At 42.6% G+C, this 22,641-nt stretch overlaps 1 protein-coding gene across 1 annotated transcript; it reads right to left on the minus strand.

The window, feature by feature from the left end:
* Window positions 1-7,501: 7,501 nt before the first annotated feature.
* LOC138303571 (trypsin-like) lies at window positions 7,502-13,529 on the minus strand. The gene is made up of 5 exons (XM_069242835.1): window positions 13,413-13,529; window positions 11,650-11,809; window positions 10,722-10,975; window positions 8,745-8,881; window positions 7,502-7,753 (listed from the first exon to the last, which is right to left on the minus strand). The coding sequence occupies exons 1-5, from the start codon at window positions 13,450-13,452 to the stop codon at window positions 7,604-7,606; spliced, it is 741 nt and encodes a 246-aa protein (XP_069098936.1). The 5' UTR covers window positions 13,453-13,529; the 3' UTR covers window positions 7,502-7,603.
* Window positions 13,530-22,641: the final 9,112 nt, after the last annotated feature.

Consider the following 22,641-nt stretch of genomic DNA (forward strand, 5'->3'; position numbering starts at 1 on the left):
ATCGTCTGCGAATGCAAAATCGCCTTTCACAATGTATGAAAGGCATTGAAGTGCAAATTTGGAGAATCGCAATTTTTTTTATTTCTCTAAAATTGTGACTCCGAACATAGAATCACAATTTGCGATTCACTAAATAAAAAATCACAAATAGGGAATACCTATTTGCGATTATCTATGCACATAAATCATGCATTTCCTAAATGCAAACTAGTCATTTAGTAAAGGCAATTACCACCAACTCCAAATTGGTGATAACCACTTGTGACTTTAAAAAATGCATTGAAAATGAATTTTTTAAAGTGCCATGTGCACATATTGTTTTGCGGGGTGTGCATCAAAGGGGGCCTTAGGCCCCTCAGCACACCTTGGATTTGCATTACCTAAGTTGCAAATTTCTAAAAGGTATTCGCAAATTATGAAATTCAAACCCATCCGCACCTATGGACCTTCAGGCCCATAGGGATGAATGGATTCCCATTCCCTAATAGCGATTGCGAATTTTAAGAAATCGCTATTAGGCAATCACTATTCTCTGACATACCATTTTGCATTTCTCAAATACCGATTTCTTAACATTCGCTATTTAGGAAATGCTAAACGGTACTTTGATACATCTGAACCTCACATTCAGCATGTTTTGTCCTTTCTTATGGACCTTTTCCCTTGATACGTTTCTGCAGATTTGACCTGCAAGAATTTATCAGCAGAAAATTAGGAGGGTGTTATAGTTATCACACAAATCTTAATTCTCACCCTGGGCATGACTCGAAACTTAGGGCCAGATGTATCATCACGGCCCATGGCGATTCGGTAATAGTGATTTTTAAGAAATCGCTATTACCGACTCGCAAAGGGCCATGTATCACATTTGAGAATCGGTAATAGCAATTTCTTAAAAATCGCAAATGCTATTACCGAATCGCAAATTGCGATACTGGCCCCATTCGCAGCTATGGGCCTGTTGGGGCATAGCTGCGAATTTTTTGCATTTCCAAAATTGTGATTTATGAACCAGAAATCGCAATTTTGGAAATGCAGAAGGCCAGGGTGCTGGGGGCCTAAGGCCCCCTCTCCTGCACCCCAAAATCTTTTTTTTCAACATGTAAGGTGCACACATGCCAAAAGAACATGTGTGCTTTACATGTTCAATTTAAAAATGCAGTTTTACTGCATTTTTAAATTTTGCACCAGGTTACCACCTGGTTGCAAATCATGGTATTTTGCAAGTGCAAAATGCCATTTTGTGAAAAATCGCAATTTGCGATTTTCTCCATCATATCCGTGCGACCTGGAATTTGCGAATTGCAAATTGCGACTCACAATTTCCAGGTCGCAACGCAAGAAATCGTAATTTTAGCGATTTCTTATTTGTGGTCTGCAAATGCATTTCATGCATCGCAGACCACTGTTTTGCACTCACAAATTTACCGATTCGCACCGTTTGCGAGTGCAAAACTTTTTCATACATCTGGCCCTTAGCCCCGGGCTTGTAAAGAGGGCCATACTGTCAAGTATCATCGTAGAATAACCTGCTCATTTTTTATTTTAACATGGAGATATGTGAGTGTTTTTTTTTTTTTCTCTGACTGAAAAATGAGTGATCTGTGAAGAAGATGCTGAATCATGGCATAGTGTAAATTCACCTTTGAAATTCACCAAAGTAAATTTGCACTTCCATAAGGATTTACTCATGTGTAATGCAGCCCAGTATGGTGTAATATTTTGCATGAGTAAATATTTTCCTAGGTGTTGCAAACGAAATTCTGGTGCAGTCATGCCATGAAAGTTTGGAAACACACACAATACCACAAATTGTGGGTATTCACACACATCTCCACCACAGATTCTACCCTGTAAACGAGGTTTCAATCCTGTCGATCACAGGAGTACATTTGTTTTCAAGGAGGGGTGGAAAATAAACATTTTAAAATTAGTTGAGGGTATAGGAATGAATTTCTCCACCTAAAAACGATTTCCTAGAAGAATTAAAAGGAACAAAAGGTCAAAAAATTGCAAGGGTGCAATACATTCTGTACAATAGGTCATGTGGAATTGCTTTTTCACATACATAGTTGGGAATTCACAAAACATTTCCAAAAGTCTTCTATAAACTTTCAACTATTTCATGGCTCGGAAAGTACTCATGAAAAGGTTGTGAATTTGCAAAAAGCGCATGTGCAAACTTTTTTTTCAGAATGCACCTTCTATGCTCACGTATGAATTGAACAATTGTTTTTGTGAGGGCAGAACAAGCCATGACACAATAGGTTTACTTCGTGTGATGCATACAAGGCTAAAACCGCTCAGAAGTGGCATTTCTTTATTTTCATTTAAAGTTCCAACCATGGCAAACCCAATGTTGACCTTATTACTGATGCTACAGACCAGTTTAATATATTGGTATATACCACTATTATCACTAGAAAACACTGGTAGAAAATGTGCAGGTACAAACGTGTAAAGCAAGTGATGAGTGTTGTAGTATGTCAGCCCGCCGCTCACCACCTTCAGGAGGAACCTCAAGATGTGGCTCTTCGGATGGAGGCCCCTCCCCCCAGCGCCTTCAGACCCTCACGGGTGATTAGCCGCGCTTTACAAAAACTGATTGATTGCTGATTGATTTGTGACCAATACATGCAACCTTGAGAGGTAAAGCTCAACAGAAAGGTTATTTCTGCTATCGGGGTTCACCTATTGATTATTGAGCACCTTTGTGTTTCTTTAATCTTCTGCTCCCGGATATCCTATTTTTGAGTGTATTGTAGTCGATGGTATTTTTGACCTTTGTAGCCACCTTTTCCCACCTTTGAGTTATTCAGAGGACCGCCACAAAGAATCAGGCTCTGCGTTAGCTTTAACTGAGGCTGACCACTGTTTAAAAGTTGTCTCTTGGCTCTAGAAATCTACGTTTAAATGGTCTAAAAAAGTTGATGTTAATAGGATGTCAGAAATTTAGAGCTTGCTTAACTCAACACACCCCACATAGTTCCACTGAACAACCACTAGTACAACCTGTGTAACTAGAGAGGGAAGGCACATAACACCACGCCCAATTGTGGACAGAATACCCACTCTGAAAATTGGTCCAGCACCAAGGTCAGCTTTTTGGCACTGGTGTGCGATTTAAAAAAAAAAAAAGACTACAGGCATATGGGCATGGGCTGCTTATCTGCCCGAAACTAGAAAGGCAACTTTAGGCCGGATTTAGAGTCCGGGGTTACTCCCTTACAAACGTAACGGATATCCCATCCGCCGTATTACGATTTTCATAGACTATGGGCCTGAACTAGATATTTACGGGGGGTTACTCCTTCACAAAGGTGACGGATAAACATGTAGATTTTGGGGAACTGGATATCTCTCACCATTGTGACAGAGTAACCCCTCCGCTAATATCTTAATCAGGCCCCATAATGGATTGTAATACAGCAGACATGATATCTACCAAGTTTGTGATAGAGTAATCTCCTCTGCCAAACTCTGAATAAGGACCCTTGTCCTATCTGCCCCTCCAGTTTGCAGTGAAAGGAGAGCAAAGGAGAAACAGCTTTTGGAGACCAATGCGAGATGTGTAAGGGCGTCATTTACGGGTTGCCTGGGGTTGCAGTTGCAACCCCTGTCCTGTCCTCTGCTCCCCTTGGCACTGCCCTTGCATCCCCCAAATCAAGATTCAAAGTCAGAACCACTGCATGTTAGAAAATACAAACATTTTGAATCTGGTGTCTGTAAAACAGCAGCTGAAAATTGAAATGGTTTCAGTTTGTCCAATCCAGCCAGGGTTTGACAAGAAGCACTTCTGTCAGGTTCTCCTGGGCCCCATGTCCCTCCATTCACAGCTGCAGAGTGTTTCACTGGACTGGACTGGAACTTGGTAGTCACAGATCTCAGAGAAAATACTGGCTTTTAGTTTGTTTTAAGATTTTTGAATAGCCAGGTGCTGGTTTTCAATGAGAAGTAAAATTATTTATATATGTTGTTACAAACCAATTCTCCACCTCTCTGCTTTAGTAATCAATTATTAGTTAGGGTTTGTTAGGAATGCACAAAAATAGTTTGCAGTGAATTCCTATTGCATTTCTTGTATTAAGTTAAGAAATAATTGGCAAAAGTCCTGACTTATGTTGCTATGTTATCAAGTTTTTCTCCAATCTCGGCAATGTTATACTGTCCGTGTTGGTCTATTACTGGACACATGACAAAATTTCATGACAATAGTCTCTCCTAGGTTACATATAACATTTCTAAATTGTCCTTCCTATGGCTATATTAGGGCCTTCTATCAAATAGTGTTACCTCTTTTGATGTCACCAAGACTAAAGATAATATTGTGCCATATCCTGTGATGTCTCATCCTGTAATTTCAAAGGATGGGATCAAAGGGCATGTGATGTCGCTTCTGCTACTCCTGGCATTTCAGGGAATCACAATCCAAAGAGAAGCGCCTGAAAATTAGCCCATCAACTTGTCATTCTTCAATGCAAAGACAAACATGCACTGAGCCACATGGGTAGGAATGATGACTTTAAAATATTCCATTCAAGACTATTGCCCACCCCTCCAATAGAGAAGCTCTAAAGCTACAACTCAGAATCAGGGCCATAAATCTAACTTTTTTACTACTCAGTAAGGGTGGAGAATCATACACTACATGTTATCCGAATGGAAAACATTTTATTGAAATAAGTCCACACAATAAAAATTAAAAATATTGACTTGTTGCGTACTGAGATAGGGGAGTTTCCATCCATATTTACATTTGTGAATCACTTCATTATTTCACAAAACAATGTAATCCATTTAAAAGAGTTTTCTTTAAAAAACAAAATCTCTTGAAGACTGTTCTATGACCTGTGTAAAGAGGCCCAAAATGTAGAAATGTGGAGATTAAAAGCCGAACTAAAAATAGTGCAACTTTGTATTCAGTTTAACTTTCATTCCCCTTGATTAACTGAACTTTGTGATGTGCAGAATGCTTAAGAACTACTCCCTTATTTCATATTTTTAAGCAAGTTCTCTTTCTTGGAAAGTAGCCATGAATACTTAACAAGAATGGTGTACCCAGCATGTAAATGTAAATCTTTACCAAGGAACAAAAATTTGATTATTACAAAAGGTGAAACAGAATAGTGGATCAGGAAAAACAAACAGGCATTATTTACAAGTTAGCCTTGGTATCATTTTGTTAATGCTAAGGTCACGTTAAGGAGGCCTTTCTCCTAAGCGCATTTACAAAGTGTTGCAATGTTTTCATTGTGCACACTTTGTAAACCCTTGTGCCACATTATGCCTGTAAGAGGCATAATCTATGCAATGGGGGGTGGTCCGACGCAGGTGTTAAAATGACGCACCCATTTTAATCAATGTGCCTCCCTGTGCTTTGCTGCACTAGCATCAACGATAGTGCAGCAAAGTGCCACAATATCATTAAAGATGTTGATGCTAATGTCCTAACGCCTGCCATGGTGTGTTTTATAGTGAATAAAGTGCAACCATGGTGTTGTTAGGTGGGGCACGGGCAATGCAAGAAAAGTGGTGCATCGGGACCGATGTGCCTGTTCCTTGTAAATGTGCCTTAAGTGTGCCAAGCAGAATAACGGGTGAGATGTACATAGGATGTGGAAAGTATCCAGTCTCTTGAAAATGAATCAAGGTCAGCCTCAAGTGATCCTGTGAACTCCATTCACATTGGTAAGTTTAATCACAAGTGCTTGGAGGTCATAACAGAAAGCGTGTGCACTGGTCAACCTTAGGATGTTCCTAATAAACAGGTTAATGTTAAACAGGTTGAATGTTACCAGTGTTACACTGAACAAACTTTGACAACCGAGAGGGATCTGTGTGGTCCTGATGAAAGCAGATGACCCTTTGGTTTTAACACAATTGGCTGAGACATGTTGGCCTGAGAATATTGGGGGATATTTTCTCCCAAGCCACATCTTGCCCTGTTTTTAACTCACCACTAGTACTCTAACAGAAAAAATATTTTGGGAGTACCTGTAGGCTTTTTTAATTCCTTTACTAATCTCTTGATCATTTGATAGAGTTTCAATTTAAAGAGCTATCTCCAAGAGCAGAGTTGGCAGATGAGGACTCAATGATAAAGCACTCCACACTTACGTGTGGGTGAGAGTCCTTTTAAGAAACAATAGTGCTCTTTGGTTTTCAGTAGAAACTAACCATCATTTCCCTCATTTTTGGGGAGTACCTCCCTGTTTGTTAGGATATTTGCTAGGGAAGACAAGAGTTTCTTCCTACCTTCTTTCTTCCCCACCCCCTTTGTTTAGAACTTTAGGAAAACACTTACATTATTTTTCTTTTATTATTGATGACAAAGAAAACCCTTTTCACTACCTGTTTTCATTGGGAATGGTTTTCACAATGGTTATCTTCCCATTTATTTTCATAGTATACTTTATAATTTTCATAGGGTACATTGTTAGCATAACATTTTGCTTGTGGGGATTATTACTTTTAGGATTGAATGGTGTTGTTTCTTCATATATCCTAGATTTGTGGGACTTTTGCCAAAGATAAAATGTTATTCATATTTTTATATTTAAATTCTATTTGGACACTGATATTCTTTATGTCTTACTGTATTGTAGTATATTGTTGTTATAGTAAGTTTGTTATGCACAACTCTTAGATGCACTGTATTGTCTAATTATCTTAACTTCGATTGCCCATATTTGTATTAATTGAGGTTTGAATTTGCTCTGTGGGGTGGACAGTGCAATATTCACGAACAGAGCAGTGTCTGGCAGTGTTTTTTCAATCACATCCACCAATGATTTGGTTAGAATTAATAGGGTATCATTGATATCAATAAACCTGGGACTGTTTTTTTAATCAAAAAGTAGTTTTGACTTTATGTCTATAAGTGAAAGAGTATTATATTAGAAGTGTATTGGTATTTTTGTATTCATTCATTAAACATTAAATAACGCATTGCCATCCCACTGTTAAATACAGTGTTTTTGAGTGAAGTTGGTACCCTCAGATCGCAGCAGTGCTAGTAATTTTCCCAGTTCGTGTTACAGTTTCTTGACAAAGACAAATGAGGAAACATAGGCACCTAATTTTACTTGTTGCTTTACTTGAAAGTGTCATAGTACATGAATTTGGGGTGAAACGCCTTTTAGAGCAAGGATGGGAAAATTCACTAATATTAGTCTCAAGATCTGGCATCACTAAGAGGTTGTCATAATGTTTTATATGCCACAAGGGAACAGAATCACGCTGCAAATTGTATAAAAAAGTATGTGGAGGGATAGTTAATGTTCTAATTGAATACTTCACAAGTCAATCAGGGTCCTATTTGAAAATATGTTAAATAGTTAACATTTGTAGTCAAGAAGTTGATTGTGTCTTCTCTTGCAATGCATTCAAGCTAATATTTTAGAAAATAATTCTCCTTTGTGAATGTTTGTGTAGGCATGTCTTTGCTGTTTCAAGTAGTATACAAGAATTAATGACTAAATAACACATTCCACAAAAGAGATAAGCATAACATTCTGTTTCATAATTTATTTTGTCTCCACAACAGTGCTGCATGAAATCAAGACTTGAGTGTGGGGATGATCGTCACTTATCATAAATATTCTTAGTTTGAAGCAACAGTGTTCTGAATCCAGCTGACGTAGTTGCAGACCTTGGTGTAAACTCCTGGGTAGTTCCTCTGAGCACAACCAATGCCCCAGGAGACCACACCCTGGAGCTGACCATTGCAGACCACTGGGCCACCAGAATCACCCTGAAAGAAAGAAGACAATGTTCAATCTGCGTTGGACTGGAAACTGTATGAATAATCAGAAAATACACAATGAAGTGCATCCTCACTGGCCATTTCCATCAGCATCAAACAATGAAATCACAGCTGACATCATCCCGAAGCGTGAATAACAGAGCGAGGGTAACATTCTGTTTGTATTTGTTTTCAACATTTACACATAAATGTCCACACTTAATTGACAAACATCATTATAGCTGGTATGGTGATTGTTTTGTATTTTAAAAGTATTTCCTGATATACTGAGTTATAAAAAAATGTAGGTTACTAATTATATTATATGTTATATATTTGTGTTTGAGGTTATTTCTGATCATCTTCTGTGGAGACAGGTGAACCAAGTTTCCACGCAACACATGATTTGTGGTGCATATCAAAAACAAAAACAGTGGGTAGCATTGTGTGCAACAAATTCTATACTTAGACTGCACATTTATCATTGCAGTTCAGTAATACTGAGTACTGAGTTCATCAGATGGTAGGAGGGAGAGGATAATGGGAGCTCTTAATTCAGAGGTGGTTGTAGTGGAATATATTTAAAACCTGTATCATCTACAAAAGCGATCCTTTTCACCAGACCATGAGTTCTACAATGGGAACACAAGCTTTTTAAAACAAATTCTGGGCATATGTTATCAGATTGACTGTCATTTTATTTAAAGAGCATTATAGTTGGTAGCAAGGCAAATTCTAATGCACTTTGCTATGACTATTTTTGACAGATGGACCCAGTGAATAGAAATAGCTTCCTAAATAAGCAGATACAAATTTATACTACTAAAATTCTATGGCTGGAATTAACTTCAAATTTGAGTAAACTAGTAATTAGCTCTCTTTTGTTGAGGTCTGTCTCTCACAATCTGTGAATTCTGTCACCAATAATCCAATACTTCGATCTGCTACAGGATGAAGCATGCAGTGCACAAAGTGTGAAGAACCTTCAGATGTCACATACCTGACAAGAGTCCTTCCCGCCTTCAAGGAATCCTGCGCAGAACATGTTGTTGGTGATCTGCCCAGGATAGGAGCTGGTGCATTGGCTGGTAGTCAAGATTGGTGCATTGAGGCACTGGAGGGCATTAGGGTAGTTTGCTGATGAAAAGAGGAAAATAAAGAAAGGTGTATTGTCAGCTGCTAATAAACAACTTTGAAACTGGTTCAATATTAGAGGTGGGTGTAACTCTTATAATTCTGTGTAGAATAATCATGCAGAATTACCTACGAATACCACAAATTTATACATATAATTATGTGGAAAGAATAATTCTGCATTTGACGCTATTTCTAAATTAAAAAAATGTCCTCTCCCATTCCAAAATGGATGTGTGTATGCATTGTGTGAAATATCGCTAAATGCAACAGAAAATAAATAACCAGGATGTGTGGCCACTCGCCTCGCTAAATGTTCTTTTGGGGTAGGATATTCATCCCCCCAAGTTACTATTGGCACTTAGAGCACTTTTGATTCCAAAATGTACACTAAATTTTTGGTAGGAGTTCAGTATATACTGCAGGCCTATAGTCATCTTTACCTGGTATGTTTTTTTGAGCTGGACCAACTCTTTTGTGCACTACCAAATTTTGATAATCCCAAATAATTTTGGAGAACATTAGTGGCAAATACTGATTTTTTAACTTGCAATAAATAGCCACGCTAATTATTTCTTGGAAAGATTAGAGACACTCTTACAGTTGGTGAATTTTTGAAGAAATTAATTCCAAAAGTCTTCATTAGTACACACTGGCTAAGTACAATTGGGAGAAACCTGGTGGATATCCCAGAACTTTTGTGAGTAGAAAGGTGACAAATTGAGCATTGAGAATCATAGGGACATTTGTGAAAACCCAATAAGATTACAATACTAGCCTTCAAAAATGTTTAAAGGGTTTAAGTGTAAGTGAATTTTCTCTATTTTAAAATATTTGGCTTAGCACCATTGACCAAACCGGGCTTAAATATAAATCCATAGGATAATGTTGAGGATCTCTATACCCATTCCCATGGATTATTTTGAGGACATCCTTTGGCATAAGCCCCAGGTAGCAGCTGTGGTGTCCAAATGACATGTAGCTATCTAGTCACCTTGCCAATCAGTTCTCTGACATCGCAGATGGCTTTCCAAAGATGGATTTCGCAACTTCTTTTAGAATGACTAAGAGAGGCATGATGCAACAGTTTGAACTGTAAAATACACACACTTTCTGAGCAACCAAATGTACATATCAACTAAGAGAGATGTTAAAAAAAGCTTGACTTGAAGGAAAGCTCACGCATGGTTTTCAAGCTGGCTTAAAGATATGATTTAAGCTGCACCTCCCCATGAAGCCTAATAAGGCTGAAACTGTGGTTGTTTGTGTCCTCATTCAGAGAGGACCTGGTTTATCAGCTTGAGCTACAGTACCCTTTTTAGGGCAGGGCCTAGTTTGATTTGCCTAAGGCAGATCATTACTTTAATGGCACACACCATCAATAAATGGTGGAATTGATTCCAGCTCAGAGTGAATACCAGTGGCTAAAATGTATATACAGATTGCAACCATACTTTTGTTCTATCTGACTTTTCATGACATCACAGCCTACGCTGATCAGAGCAAGGTCCTGAAAAATAACAAAAGCAGATTGTAATTTTATCAGACTTCAGGGGATGGAAAATTGATTTAGTTTTAGGCAAGTATTAGCATAAATTGTGCGCAGAGCAGGACCTACTATCACTGATCCACCCTTGTGGACCAATGAAGGCATGGGCCATAAATATTCTTTCTCCTCTGAGCTCAGGGGGCAGCAGGAGTTACCATGACTCTGGAGAACTACAGCTGCTGCCTCATCTCACTGCGTTTGTTCTCTCATTCACCACCTGCAAGCAGGCAGTCCTCTTAGAATGAAGTCCCTGGCTCTGGCTGATGAACGTTCCTTCAGTCCTTGAATACTTACAGCCACTGCCGGACAGGTTGCCCCATCCTGAGATCAGGCACTGGGTTCCCGCTGCCGCACAGCCTGATGGGAGAGCGACGGCCTTGACGTAGCTGTTGAGAGTCGCAGCTTTGGACAGCTTGATCAGCATGATGTCATTGTCCAGGTTCCTGGAGCTGTAGTTTGGATGTCTGATTACTTTGACGGAATCAATGAACTGTTCAGTTCCTTCATTTGATGCAATGTTGTGCTCCCCAAGTCTCACGTTGATACGTCTAGAACACAGAAGATAGATGTATGATTTAACATGACATTTTTTTCAGACAAGATTCAGTATTCAAAAAACATGTGTTCACCATAATATAGTATGCCTTTCTGTGTTCTTCCACTGGGTGGGGGGAGAATCATTTCTTCTCCTGTGTGCTCACATGGGGGCAGAAACCCTGACCGGTCTTCACCACAACAAAGTTTCCCAACTTTAATAGACCCTGCATAGGTAGGATAAAATGCATCCCTAATCACAGCCTGATAAATTATAAAATGTAATAGTCTTGCCTAACAAATCCAATAACATTGACAAATTCTCCCATATTCACACAAATTGAAAGACTTTTCATTGCCTCTTTAATTGTGGCTCCAGTTGAGATCAACTTGAGAAACACACTCACTACCAAAAACATTGATGCCACAGCAGTAATAAGAATTGACTGAAATGCCTATTTTTATAATCACTTCCAATATACATGTTTGTTTCCTATAATATAATATTGTAAAGTGCATTCATTAATAGTTCTAAAAATATCAGTATCACTGCACAAATGGGAATTAGCCTGATAATAAGTGATCTTAGAAAATCAAACTTTGGTACCTGTTACAGTCTAATAATGTCATTAAAATTTGCACTTTTGTGGCAGAAGAGTTTTGAGATATGGGACAAACACAAACTTACGATTGATAGCAGTGAGCAGCCGACACAACCCATTGGCTGTTGATGAGGGACCCGCCACAGAAATGGTAGCCGACATTCAGGGACACCTGGTAGGGGAGCGCGTTCTTCGTACAAGTGTAGCCCCCAACAATTTTATCATCATCATCAACGGGGAAAGCAGCTGAAAGAGAGGCAAGAAATGACACAAGTCAATTTTTAACACAATATTTCAAAATACAGGCTCCCAGTGAACAGGCGAACAAAATAATCACAATTAAATAAATGCTGCCAGACCTTTAAAATAAATATGTGTATCATCATGGTGTCAATGCCGTAGAAAACACGTCCAGTAACTCAGTCCCTCCCAAAGCATCGGAAACATTACTGAACATTTCTAGTAGGTGGGACGACAAAAGAGCACACCTCCTAGTAATTAATTTACCAATGTGCCTCGATGACTCTAGCTCCTGGAGGAGAGATTCAGGAATAACTGGTGATATCCATAGTGGCACCATTTCTAACTCCTATATAAATGGTAACTTTAATAGAACTTGTGGCGCTGCTGTTTCTGTTCTCTCTAGGCATGTGCAAAGTCTGAGCCTTTTGGGTCCTTTCAGAAAAGTGCTACCCCGGAAGGGGCCCCGCAACCATTTATTACTCCACTCAAAGCAATTTTCCACCTTCCTTCGGGAGTTCTGGATTGCTAGTGCCCCGGAGACGTAGGTGTTATTCATGACAGCCGTTAAAATCCAACGCTGGGGATTTGTAATAAATATCACATATTTCAGCACTCCACAATGGTGCATAGCACGGGATTGTTGGTGCTTTTCTTACCAAAATCTGCATTTTCTGGCCTTTACCCCTCTTGAATTCTGGCTGGTTTGAGGGTGCGGTCTTAACTGTACCCGATAATTACAGACACTACTTGTAACTGCAGCCTCTGGACACTACTTGTAATTACACTCTTGGCACTTCTTGTAATTGCGATCTCTGCACACAGATTAATTATCCTCTGACCTTAAACTAAAGTAAATGTGTCCACGTAGCAGAGATTGTACACAATCTAAATTGTGTACAGGTACTAACAAGAATAAAGTTCAAATTATGTTGTCTCACCTTCAAAGTCGTTCATTCGGACTTAGACAAATAAGAAACCAAAATATCTGCAGGTTGAAGCACCAGGACCTAAAACTACTCTTTATCACCAATGCTCCAGTTCTGCTGTTGTGACCTGAGCTTGAAAACTCTCCTCCATGATACTGAGGTGAAACAAAACGTTCTCATAGTTAGGAAACGCCTCGAGGAAACCTTCAGTTCTGAAGCCCTCCAACTGCAGCTCTGCAGTGGCACAAGACACAACTGTTAATTGTATGAAAACAAGATGCAACAGTGTGATGCTCGCCTTAGGTGCACTAGGTGTTAACACTAATCTAAGAAAGCCCCATAATATTTACAGAAGCACAAAGGTACAGCATCTCACTAAGGAAGCCTCTGGTGCCCAGCTGTGCCTAAATAATACAAATATTCTTCCACATCCTTTCACTTGCCTCATTAATCAGTGAATAGAAAATAACTTTGGAACATGTGTGAAAAGTGAACCTTTGCGTTCATTGAAATGCCACTGTGGATCCCAGGTGTGACCCCTCTAGGTCTCTGAAGACAGATTTGTGGAGGCTTCAATAGAGGCCCAATCACTAGTTCCCTGGGCTGCTGAAACAAGACTGTGCACACTGCAGTGAAAAGTCCTTCCCATCTCTAACAAAGAGTGTACACCCTGCACTCACCAGCAGCCCCCAGGAGGGCACAGATCAGAAGGAACTTCATGGTGGTCCTGTCAGCACTGGCAGTGGTGACTCCTCTAGAGGAGATCCAGATATTTATACCCAACTAGACCAAACTTTATCTGCTTCTTTCCAAGGATAATTCTATTTCTGCACAAAGCTAATGATGTCATGGAAGGCAAATAGCTGCAATGCATCGAGAAAACCACTATGAACAGGTTAATGATTGTCTGTGCTCCACACACTCCAGGTGTGTCCTTGACATTACACAAATATTCTACATCACGTTTTCTAAAATTCAACTTAATGAGCAGTGGTTCCACACTACCGCATGAGGAGAAGTGGAAAATGTTGGAAACGTAGAAGATTTATTGGAGAACTATTTGTAGCATGACATGTATGTTTAATTTACACGTTGCATGTATGAACACCTAAGTTGAGTTGTCAACTTTTTCAAGGGACTTGTGTGAGCCTGAGAGAAATATCCTAATGGTGTCTGCAGCGCAATGGCTGAAAGTGGGGACCCAGGTAAGAACTTAGAGACCAACATGAATATGACCGTAAATTGTGAGCAGTATTAATTTAATAGGGAGTATTTACAAAGAACCCAATTAAAGGGCAGTGGAGCAATATACTTAGCAACAGGCTATTTATTCAACAAGGGAGGAGAGAGAGACATGTCAGTACATTTACAACTAGACCTCAGGTCAGTAAGTGCATAATAGTCAATAATCAATTCATCATTATAAACAAAATACAAAGGGAAGGTCAGACTTCCTAAAAAATGTAGTTTTTTTTTGGTTTGTGTGGAATCACACCAATTGTGTGAAAAGAGATGTTATTCAAAAGCCTTGGTCCATTTACTGCAAAAGCTTATTGGTGTTTGTTCATTGCAAATCTTCTTTTGGATTTGTCAAGGGATGTTCTTAGAGTACATGCCCCACCCGGTGTCCAGAGTTTTGAAGACCAATAGCGGGATCATCTCATGTGAAGGGCTTGTAGCCCATACAGCACACTTCTAGCAAGGAGAAGGGAGCCACAGCAAATCTCTTCAGCAGGGAACTCTGCTAAAATATATTAAAATGGTAGTTAATCAAGCTTCTACATGACAAACATTTTTATTTAGAGTTCATGAGGATTGAAGGAGATCAGTAAGTGTTGCCTGTGTTGAAAGACAAGGGTCTAAATTGTAGACCAGATATTTGTAGATAGGACAGCAAGTTTAAATTAATTAAGTTTAAATTAATTTAATTAATTTAGTTCAAATTAATTAATATAAATTAAATGCAGTAAAGCCATCTGTTCTAAGTTTTTTTTGTTTATGTGGTCTATAGAGGAAAGAGAGGAGTCTTGAAAAACCCTAAAGATTTCACAGAGTATGAAAGTCACATGAAGAAGCCATCTAAATGCATTCTCTTAAGCCTGTCTTAGATGACTATACAATAAAATGATGGATGGAATTCTTTCATTACCCTCAGCCACTTGAAATTATTTGGATTGACTGCCCAGTCCATCATTCTTTAGCAATCGTGCCACTCAGTTTGGAACCAGCAATATGCAAATAATTCTTGACCCTTCTCTTCGGGTTCAATCCAGCCCCAACTATCAGGCCAGGTCCTCAATGAACCAAACCATGAGCAGCGCAAGACCGTTTTTGTTCTAATTAGTACTCATCAGCCAGATGTATTTTCCAGTGACATAGTGTGCATGGGACCCACATCTGGGCATACCCATCCAACTTAGTGTGACAAACTAAAGTATACAAAAAAAGTGATGGTTGAAGTGCTTGAATTAATCTCTACTGATGGTAGTTACTTGGGCTGTATCCAAGTCCATCATTATTTTGCCCAAAATGCCACTTCATTTTGGATCCAGACATTTGCAAATCAGTCTTGGTCCTGCTCCAATGGCAAAAGTCCAGGCCGAACTACTAGGCCAAGTCAGGAAGGACTTTGATGCAGGTTGATGGATTTGCCATAAATTTGGCTTTGACAGCAGATTAATAGAAGGCAGTTAAAACGGTAGCCAAAAAAGTGTTAATTTGAAAAAAGCATTGGCACTGTGTGACAACTCTGCCCAAAATCTGAGAGAACATTGGAAGAATTGAATGTCTTATTTTATGTCAATCCCCAACTGAGAGAACACAGGTAAAGTGAGGCAAAATATTTTTCTGTTGTTTATAACTTTAGCACTGTTTTAATGAATCTGCTTCAAATAAAGCAGGCGGTTAGCTAATTGTACCCAGTGCTCATATTTAAGGTTTTGTTCAGATCCAATGAGGGGAAAGTTGAAGAGGTGGGTTAGAACATCTTTGGTTAACTAAGAACTTTAGCTACATTTGATGAATTTGCATGAAATTAGGCAGAGACTCAACAAGGTCAATCCACAAAGGTAAAAGTGTACACATGAGTAACTCTACAATTGTAAATGTACTCTTATGTTTTGTTGTAACTTTATTACTTTTGGTTCTTAACAGTTTTTGAGTGTAATGTCACTTCAAAGTAAAGACTTATATGTATCCCACCTCTCAGATTAGGATGTGAAGCCTGCATAAACATAATTTATGAATGTAAAGTCAGTACTAATAACCTTATAACTGTGTTTTCCTTTGAGCACACTAAGTGAGACTTTCACACCCAGGAAAGTGTCCTCCAAAGTCAGGTCTGAGACATTCTCATAGGAGGGAGCCACAGGCATGGAAAAGAATAGGAGAATTATGTACATCCGAAGCAAATCATATACACATGACGTTTAGGGGGTCATTATGACTTCGGCGAATGGAAAAGCCCATCCGCCAAAGTCACAATGGGCAGTTTGCACCAGTGCAGCCGCCTTCCTGTGGGACCCATTAAGAGTTTCCCGCTGGGTCAGTAAGGGGAAACAGTGTTTCCACCCAGGTCCAGTGGGAAACGGCCTACAGCATTGTCTCGTAAAGCTGTAGTGCATAGGGTGCATCAGCACTCGTTGTGATGTTCACCGTCTGCAAAGCAGACAGTGAACATTGTGACAGGGCTGGCCAGGGGGGCCCCTGTGCTGCCCATGCCGAGTGCATGGGCAGTACAAGTGCCCCCCTGGGTCACCTGCACCCCATTTCCGCCAGCCTTTACATGGCAGTGCTACTGCCATGTAATCGCTGGTAGAGTAGGGACTCGTAATTCCCAGTGCAGCGCTGCTTGCAGCTCTGTCCTGGCAGATTAGGACCACCTGCACAGCCACACTGTTGAAAAATCATAATCTGTTGGTGCTGGCAGTCCGAGCATGATGCTACCACCGCAGTCATAATGTGGTGGTCGTACCGCCACATTAAAGGCGGACTGACTGCCACCACGGCCCTGACGATCATTGTTGGAAAATGGGTTATTGGTAGGGCAGGTAGGTACCTACACCTAGCAACAAGCCACTAACCTCCACATAGGTACAGTTAGGTCTCAGTAAATTAATCCCAGCTCTACCCTTGGTAGCTTGGCATCGAGCGTCAAGGCTTAACTTAGGAGACAAAGTGTAAAGCATTCAAATATCACAAAACAGTAATTAAATAAAACACAGGAAACAGTTTAAAAATCCAAAACCAATTTATAAAAATAGCTTATATTTTTATCTTTAAAATGACACAAAAACGATTAAAATCGGTTCAGGGGAACCGGAGATATGAATTTTTAAAGTATTATTATTTTCTAGCGCTTAGAAACAAAAAGCGCCAATCGGGTCATCTGGTTGCACCAGGACCGGGGCAAAGTCAAACTTTCAGGCCGACCGCGATGGAGCCCTGCTCGGCTACAAGTCGCGGGAGGCCTCGGTTAAAAAGTTACCTTCTGACTTAGGGCCTCATTATGACCCTGGCGGGCGGCGGAGGCCGCCCGCCAGGATCCCGCCCTCCAAATTACCGCGCCGCGGTCAAAAGACCGCGGCGGGTATTACGAGTTTTCCCCTGGGGTGGCGGGCGGTTCCAGTTAAACCGCCCGCCAGCCCAGGGGAAAACGACCTTCCCACGAGGATGCCGGCTCGTAATCGAGCCGGCGGAGTGGGAAGGTGCGACGGGTGCTACTGCACCCATCGCGTATTTCACTGTCTGCAAGGCAGACAGTGAAATACATTTTGGGGCCCTCTTACGGGGGCCCCGCGACCCCCCCTACCGCCATCCTGTTCATGGCGGCTTTCCCGCCATGAACTGGATGGCGGTAGGGGGGGTCAGAATCCTCATGGCTGCGGAGCGCGCTCCGCAGCCATGGAGGATTCCAATGAGCAGCGGAAAGTCAGCGGGAGACCGCTGACTTTCCGCTTCTGACCGCGGCTGAACCGCCGCGGTCAGAATGCTCATTGGAGCACCGCCAGCCTGTCGGCGGTGCTCCCGTGGTCGGTGGCCCTGACGGCCACCGGCCGCCAGGGTCAGAATGACCCTCTTAGTCTCTTTTTTGATGTTTTTCTTCCCCGGGACGAACCTGCCAGTTGAATCCGACCTCCTGGAGCCCTTGTCCGGATACGCGAAGTCGGTTTCCTCGGTGGTGATTTTTACCTTCGGACTTAGTCGTTTTTTCGAGATGAAAATCCTTCGACCGGGGTAAACCTGGATCTTGATCCGACGTCCATGGAGCCCTTCTCGGATACGATGGCTGGGAGGTCCCGGTCAACTTTTTACGTTCCGACTTAGTCTCTTTTTTGGATGTTTTTCTTTACCGGGACGAACCACGAAGTCAGGCCGGGTCGCGGTTGAGGCAAGCCGGCTAGAATTTCCGCGTCGGGTCGGTCACTTTATGGAGCTTTTTTTAAAAAATTCTCCAATCTTTTCCAAACTTCTGGGGCTTCACCCAGATGTTCTTTTAAGGTTCTTTTGGGGTCCACAGCTCACCCCAAGGGTCCAGAAGTTCTGTGATGGTCCTTGGGGGTGCGGACTTCAACTCCCAGAATGCACCTAGCGCAAACTCCTTTTTGGCCACTGGACAGTGGTCAGCTGGTCGCTTTCTTCAGGAGTTGGTGCAGGGGACTCTGGTTTAGCAATTTTTCACCTGTAGCAAACAGGGAGTCCCTCCATGAACCAGTTGAAGCCAGGCAAAGTCCTTCTTGTGGTGAAGCCCAAGTGTGCAGCTGGTGCAGTCCTTCTGAGTGCAGGGTCCAGGTGCAGGCCAGGGGTCCAGCAGGGCAGTCCTTCTTCTTCTTTAGTTCCTTTCTTGTTGAATTCTGGAGGGGATCTGAGGCGTGGGTGCAGGTCTGCCAGTTTTATCCTTGCTCCTGGGTGAAAAGCAGGGGGGCCCTGGTTCTCCAATCAGGGACAGGGTCGTCCCCCTGTGATGACCACTTCCTGGGAAGTGTGGCAAAAATCCATCCCAGAAGGCAACAGTCTCCAAAAATCCAAAATGGATGAATCTGATTTTTGGAGGAGAGATCTGGCTGAGCCCACCCACTGGTGTGGCTAAAAATCATAAACACACCCCTCTCCTGCCCTCTCCTAATCTAATCAAGGGGGCACCTAGCTGTCTGGGGTTGCAGGATGTGGGGGTGTTGCTGGGTGCTGCAAATGTCCTTCTCTGCCTTTGAAGACCAGTTTGGCAGCCCTCCCCCTTCCTGCCTCACCATCTGCTGAGGGGAGATTCTCTCCCCCAAGCACATTCCTTTGTGTGAAGTCAGGCCACTTCACACCTCATTAAAGTAGCCTGGCAGAAGCTGCTGCAGGCTGGCCAATCAGAGCACAGCAGCAAAAACAATGCAGAGCTGAAATTGGCAACTTTTTAGGTAAAGTCTAAACTTTTTACCTGAACTGGTTATATTAAATCCAACAACTGGAAGTTGTGGGATTTATTATAACAATCAATTTGATACCAAATTCTTGGTATGTAACATTTAAGGAGACTTTAAAATTTAAAATAAAGTCTGCCCATTCTAGCCTATGAAGGCCATTTACTTCAATGAGGGAAAAATGAATTTGGCTGTTTTTACCTCACCAGGGCTTATAAATCTATTTTTATAAAGTCCCTGCTTATAGTTACATGGCACCCAGCCCTAGGGGCACATAGGGCACACCTTAGGGGTGACTTATATGTAAAAATAAGGTAGTTTAAGACTTTGGAAGTACCTTTAATTCCAAAGTCGAATTTGCATATAACTTTAATTTAAAAGCAGCCAGCAAGGCAGGCTTGCTTTTAAAATGACACTGGGCACCTCAGCAATGCACCTAGGTGTGCACCACCTATGCTGTGGTCCCTAAACCTACATGCCCTACCATATACTAGGGACTTATAGGTAGGTTAACTTAGCCAATTATAATTAGCCTAATTTGCATATCCATTTTACACAGAGCACAGGCCCTGGGACTGGTTAGCAGTACCCAGGGCACCATCAGAGTCAGGAAAACACCAGCATAAAGTGGAAAATGGGGGCAAAAAGTTATGGGGCCTCTGCAATCAGCCCCAGTTTCTCACACAACCCCCCCCCAGCCCACACGCCCAGGAGACTCAGCCCAACCCTGGGAGAGTCTTCCTGGCTTGTTAGGCGAGGAAGACAGTGAAGAAAACTGGCTGTCCCTTTGCAGGGCCTACTCTGCCTTACATCCTCCTGTCAGCATCTCTCCCTCTGGGTAGTGAACCCACCCCAACAATGAAAGGACCCATTTCAAACTGAAACTTCCCTCTAGGGGGGTCTTCCTCCTCTCTCTCTGCCAACTTGGGTAGTGAGGTGCCCACCTCCCCTACTCCTAACTTTGCTAGGGCAACACCTAGCTTACCCAAAGAGGTCACCCAACACTTGAGCAACCCCACCATGACCAACAGGGTCAGGGGGCCTACTTTGCTATTGGCCTTGGGGTCTGCCTCCCAGGCCAAGTACAGTGCTGCCAGGAAGGCTAGCACCCAGCAGAGGCTACTGACAGCTGTCAGTACCCAGAACCACACCCTAAGCTCTCCACTGACAGGTGGCAGAGCTGCTTTAGGGGCATCTTTGGGGTCCCGGCACCCCTCTTGCTGTCTAGAGTGGGGGGCTACCACCTCCTGTGGCAGACACCCTCCTTCCACTCTCCCTTCTGTCAGTGCAGGGGCAACACCTTGCATCTGGACAGCTGCCTGACTACTCAGGACTTCCTTGGGGTCAGGTGAGGCCTCACCAGTGCCAACTCTGGGCTCCCCCCCTACTGGGGCAGAAGGCCCTTGGCTCCCTGGAACTCTCTTTAAGAGTGGCCTACCCTTCCTTTTCTTCTTTCCTTTTCTTGGGGACCCCTGTCTCCTAACTGTAGGGACTGACTCCCCAGGACTTTGGGTTGGGGGGGCGCCCTGGGCGACCACCCCATCTGTGACCAGACTCACCTCTGGGAGGTCATTGCCCAGGATACAATCTAGGGGGAGGTCAGCACTGACTACCACCCTAATCCAGTCAAGGATACCCTCCCTCTCTAGGGGCACTATGGCTACAGGTTTGGAGGTGACCTCCCCTGTGGCTATCCTGACTTTCTTTGTCTTTCCTGGGATATACATGTCTGGGGTCACTAACCGGTCACTCACTATAGTGTGACTGGCACCGGTGTCTCTCAGGCCAGTGGTAGGGATCCCATTCACTTGAATGTGGTGGAAGTGCCTACTCCCACCCTCAGGGATCACCAGCTTACCATCTGGTCCTGTCTCCCAGCACAATGCTAGGAGGACTTCATCATCTGAGGAATCCTCCTCTATGGCTACACTCGACAGCCCAGTGCTAACCACCTTCCTTGGACAGGCTGCATCTCCTCTGAAGTGACCTGTCTGCTGACAGTCAAAGCAAGCCCTACTGTCCAAGAGTTTTTTTAACCCTGGGTCTCCCTGTCTCTGCTTGTCAGAGTGGGAGTGGGATTTTCTCTCCTCCTCCATAGGGTTCTGGGGTACAGAGGGAGTCTCTGTGGTGGGCTTACCACCTCCCTCCTTAGGTTTTTGGGGACCTGACCCCTCCTTCTTGGAGTCTCCCCCCTGGGACTTGACAACCACCCTGGTTCTCAACCACTCATCAGCTGCCTCCCCTAGCTCTCTAGGGTTGGTCTGCTTAGAGTCCACTAGATGCTGGCGTAACCTTTCTTGGATACAATTGGTCAAGATGTGCTCTCTCATGATCAGATTGTATAACCCCTCATAAGTATTTACTTTGTTGCCAATAATCCAGCCCTCTAGTGCCTTTAGTGAAATGTCCACAAAGTCAACCCAAGACTGGGTACTGACCTTCTGGGTGTCCCTGAACTTCATTCTATATTGCTCTGGGGTCAGACCAAACTTCTTGACTAAGCACCTCTTCATACTAGGGTATGAATCTGCCTCCTCCCCCCTTAAGGTCAGAAGCCTATCCCTCCCTGAGTTGGGGACCAACTCCCACAAAAGGGAACCCCAGTATTGAGGCCTAACCCTTCTCATTTGGAGTGCCCTCTCAAAGGCCCCTAGCCACTTATCTATGTCATCCCCCTCTACATAAGCAGGAACCACCCCCTTGGGTAATCTGGGGCAAACTCCCCCACCCATGGACACCTCAGCTTCTTTATCGCTGCTTCCATCTCTTTTCTCTTTGTATGCCCACTTTTTCTTTTCTAGGGCCAGCTTCTCTGCTTCCAAAGCTATGTATGCTAGCTGGGCCTCCAGCTCTCTTTCTCTGATGGATGGGTTCTCTCCTCCTGAAAGGACCCCCTTCCCACCACTAGCTTTGGATCTGCCCCTAGTGACTGTATTTACTGAGGACCGTTCTTCCTCGTCCTCACTTAGGGTCAGATGCCTTCCCTCCCCTGAGTGGTTAGAGCTTGCATCCTCCCTTCTTTCTCCCTCCTCTGGAGCTTCTTCTGACTCTACCTCTTGGGCCTCAGCCCATGCTGTCAGGGATGTGATCAGGATTTGCTTCCTGAGATCAGTGGTTGCAGGCAACCCTCTTTCAATACACAACCCCCTAAGCTGGACTACTGTCAGAGTGGGTAGGCTAGCCAGATCAAGCTCCATGGTTCCCTAGTTTTGTGTCAACAAAAACTTTTTGCAAAAATTGGAAACAAGAATTTAGAAAAATTACAAAAATTCAATAATTGAAATTAATCCAAATTAAAAATTAAATTTTTTTTTTGCACTAGAACAATTTAAAGGATTTTTAATTTGTTTTACCTAAAACTGTAACGTGATATTGAACACAAGTACAGGATCCCGTCGCTGCTTCCAATTATGTTGGAAAATGGGTTATTGGTAGGGCAGGTAGGTACCTACACCTAGCAACAAGCCACTAACCTCCACATAGGTACAGTTAGGTCTCAGTA

This window comes from Pleurodeles waltl, chromosome 7 (assembly GCF_031143425.1).
Source record: "Pleurodeles waltl isolate 20211129_DDA chromosome 7, aPleWal1.hap1.20221129, whole genome shotgun sequence".
NCBI classification, from domain to species: domain Eukaryota; kingdom Metazoa; phylum Chordata; class Amphibia; order Caudata; family Salamandridae; genus Pleurodeles; species Pleurodeles waltl.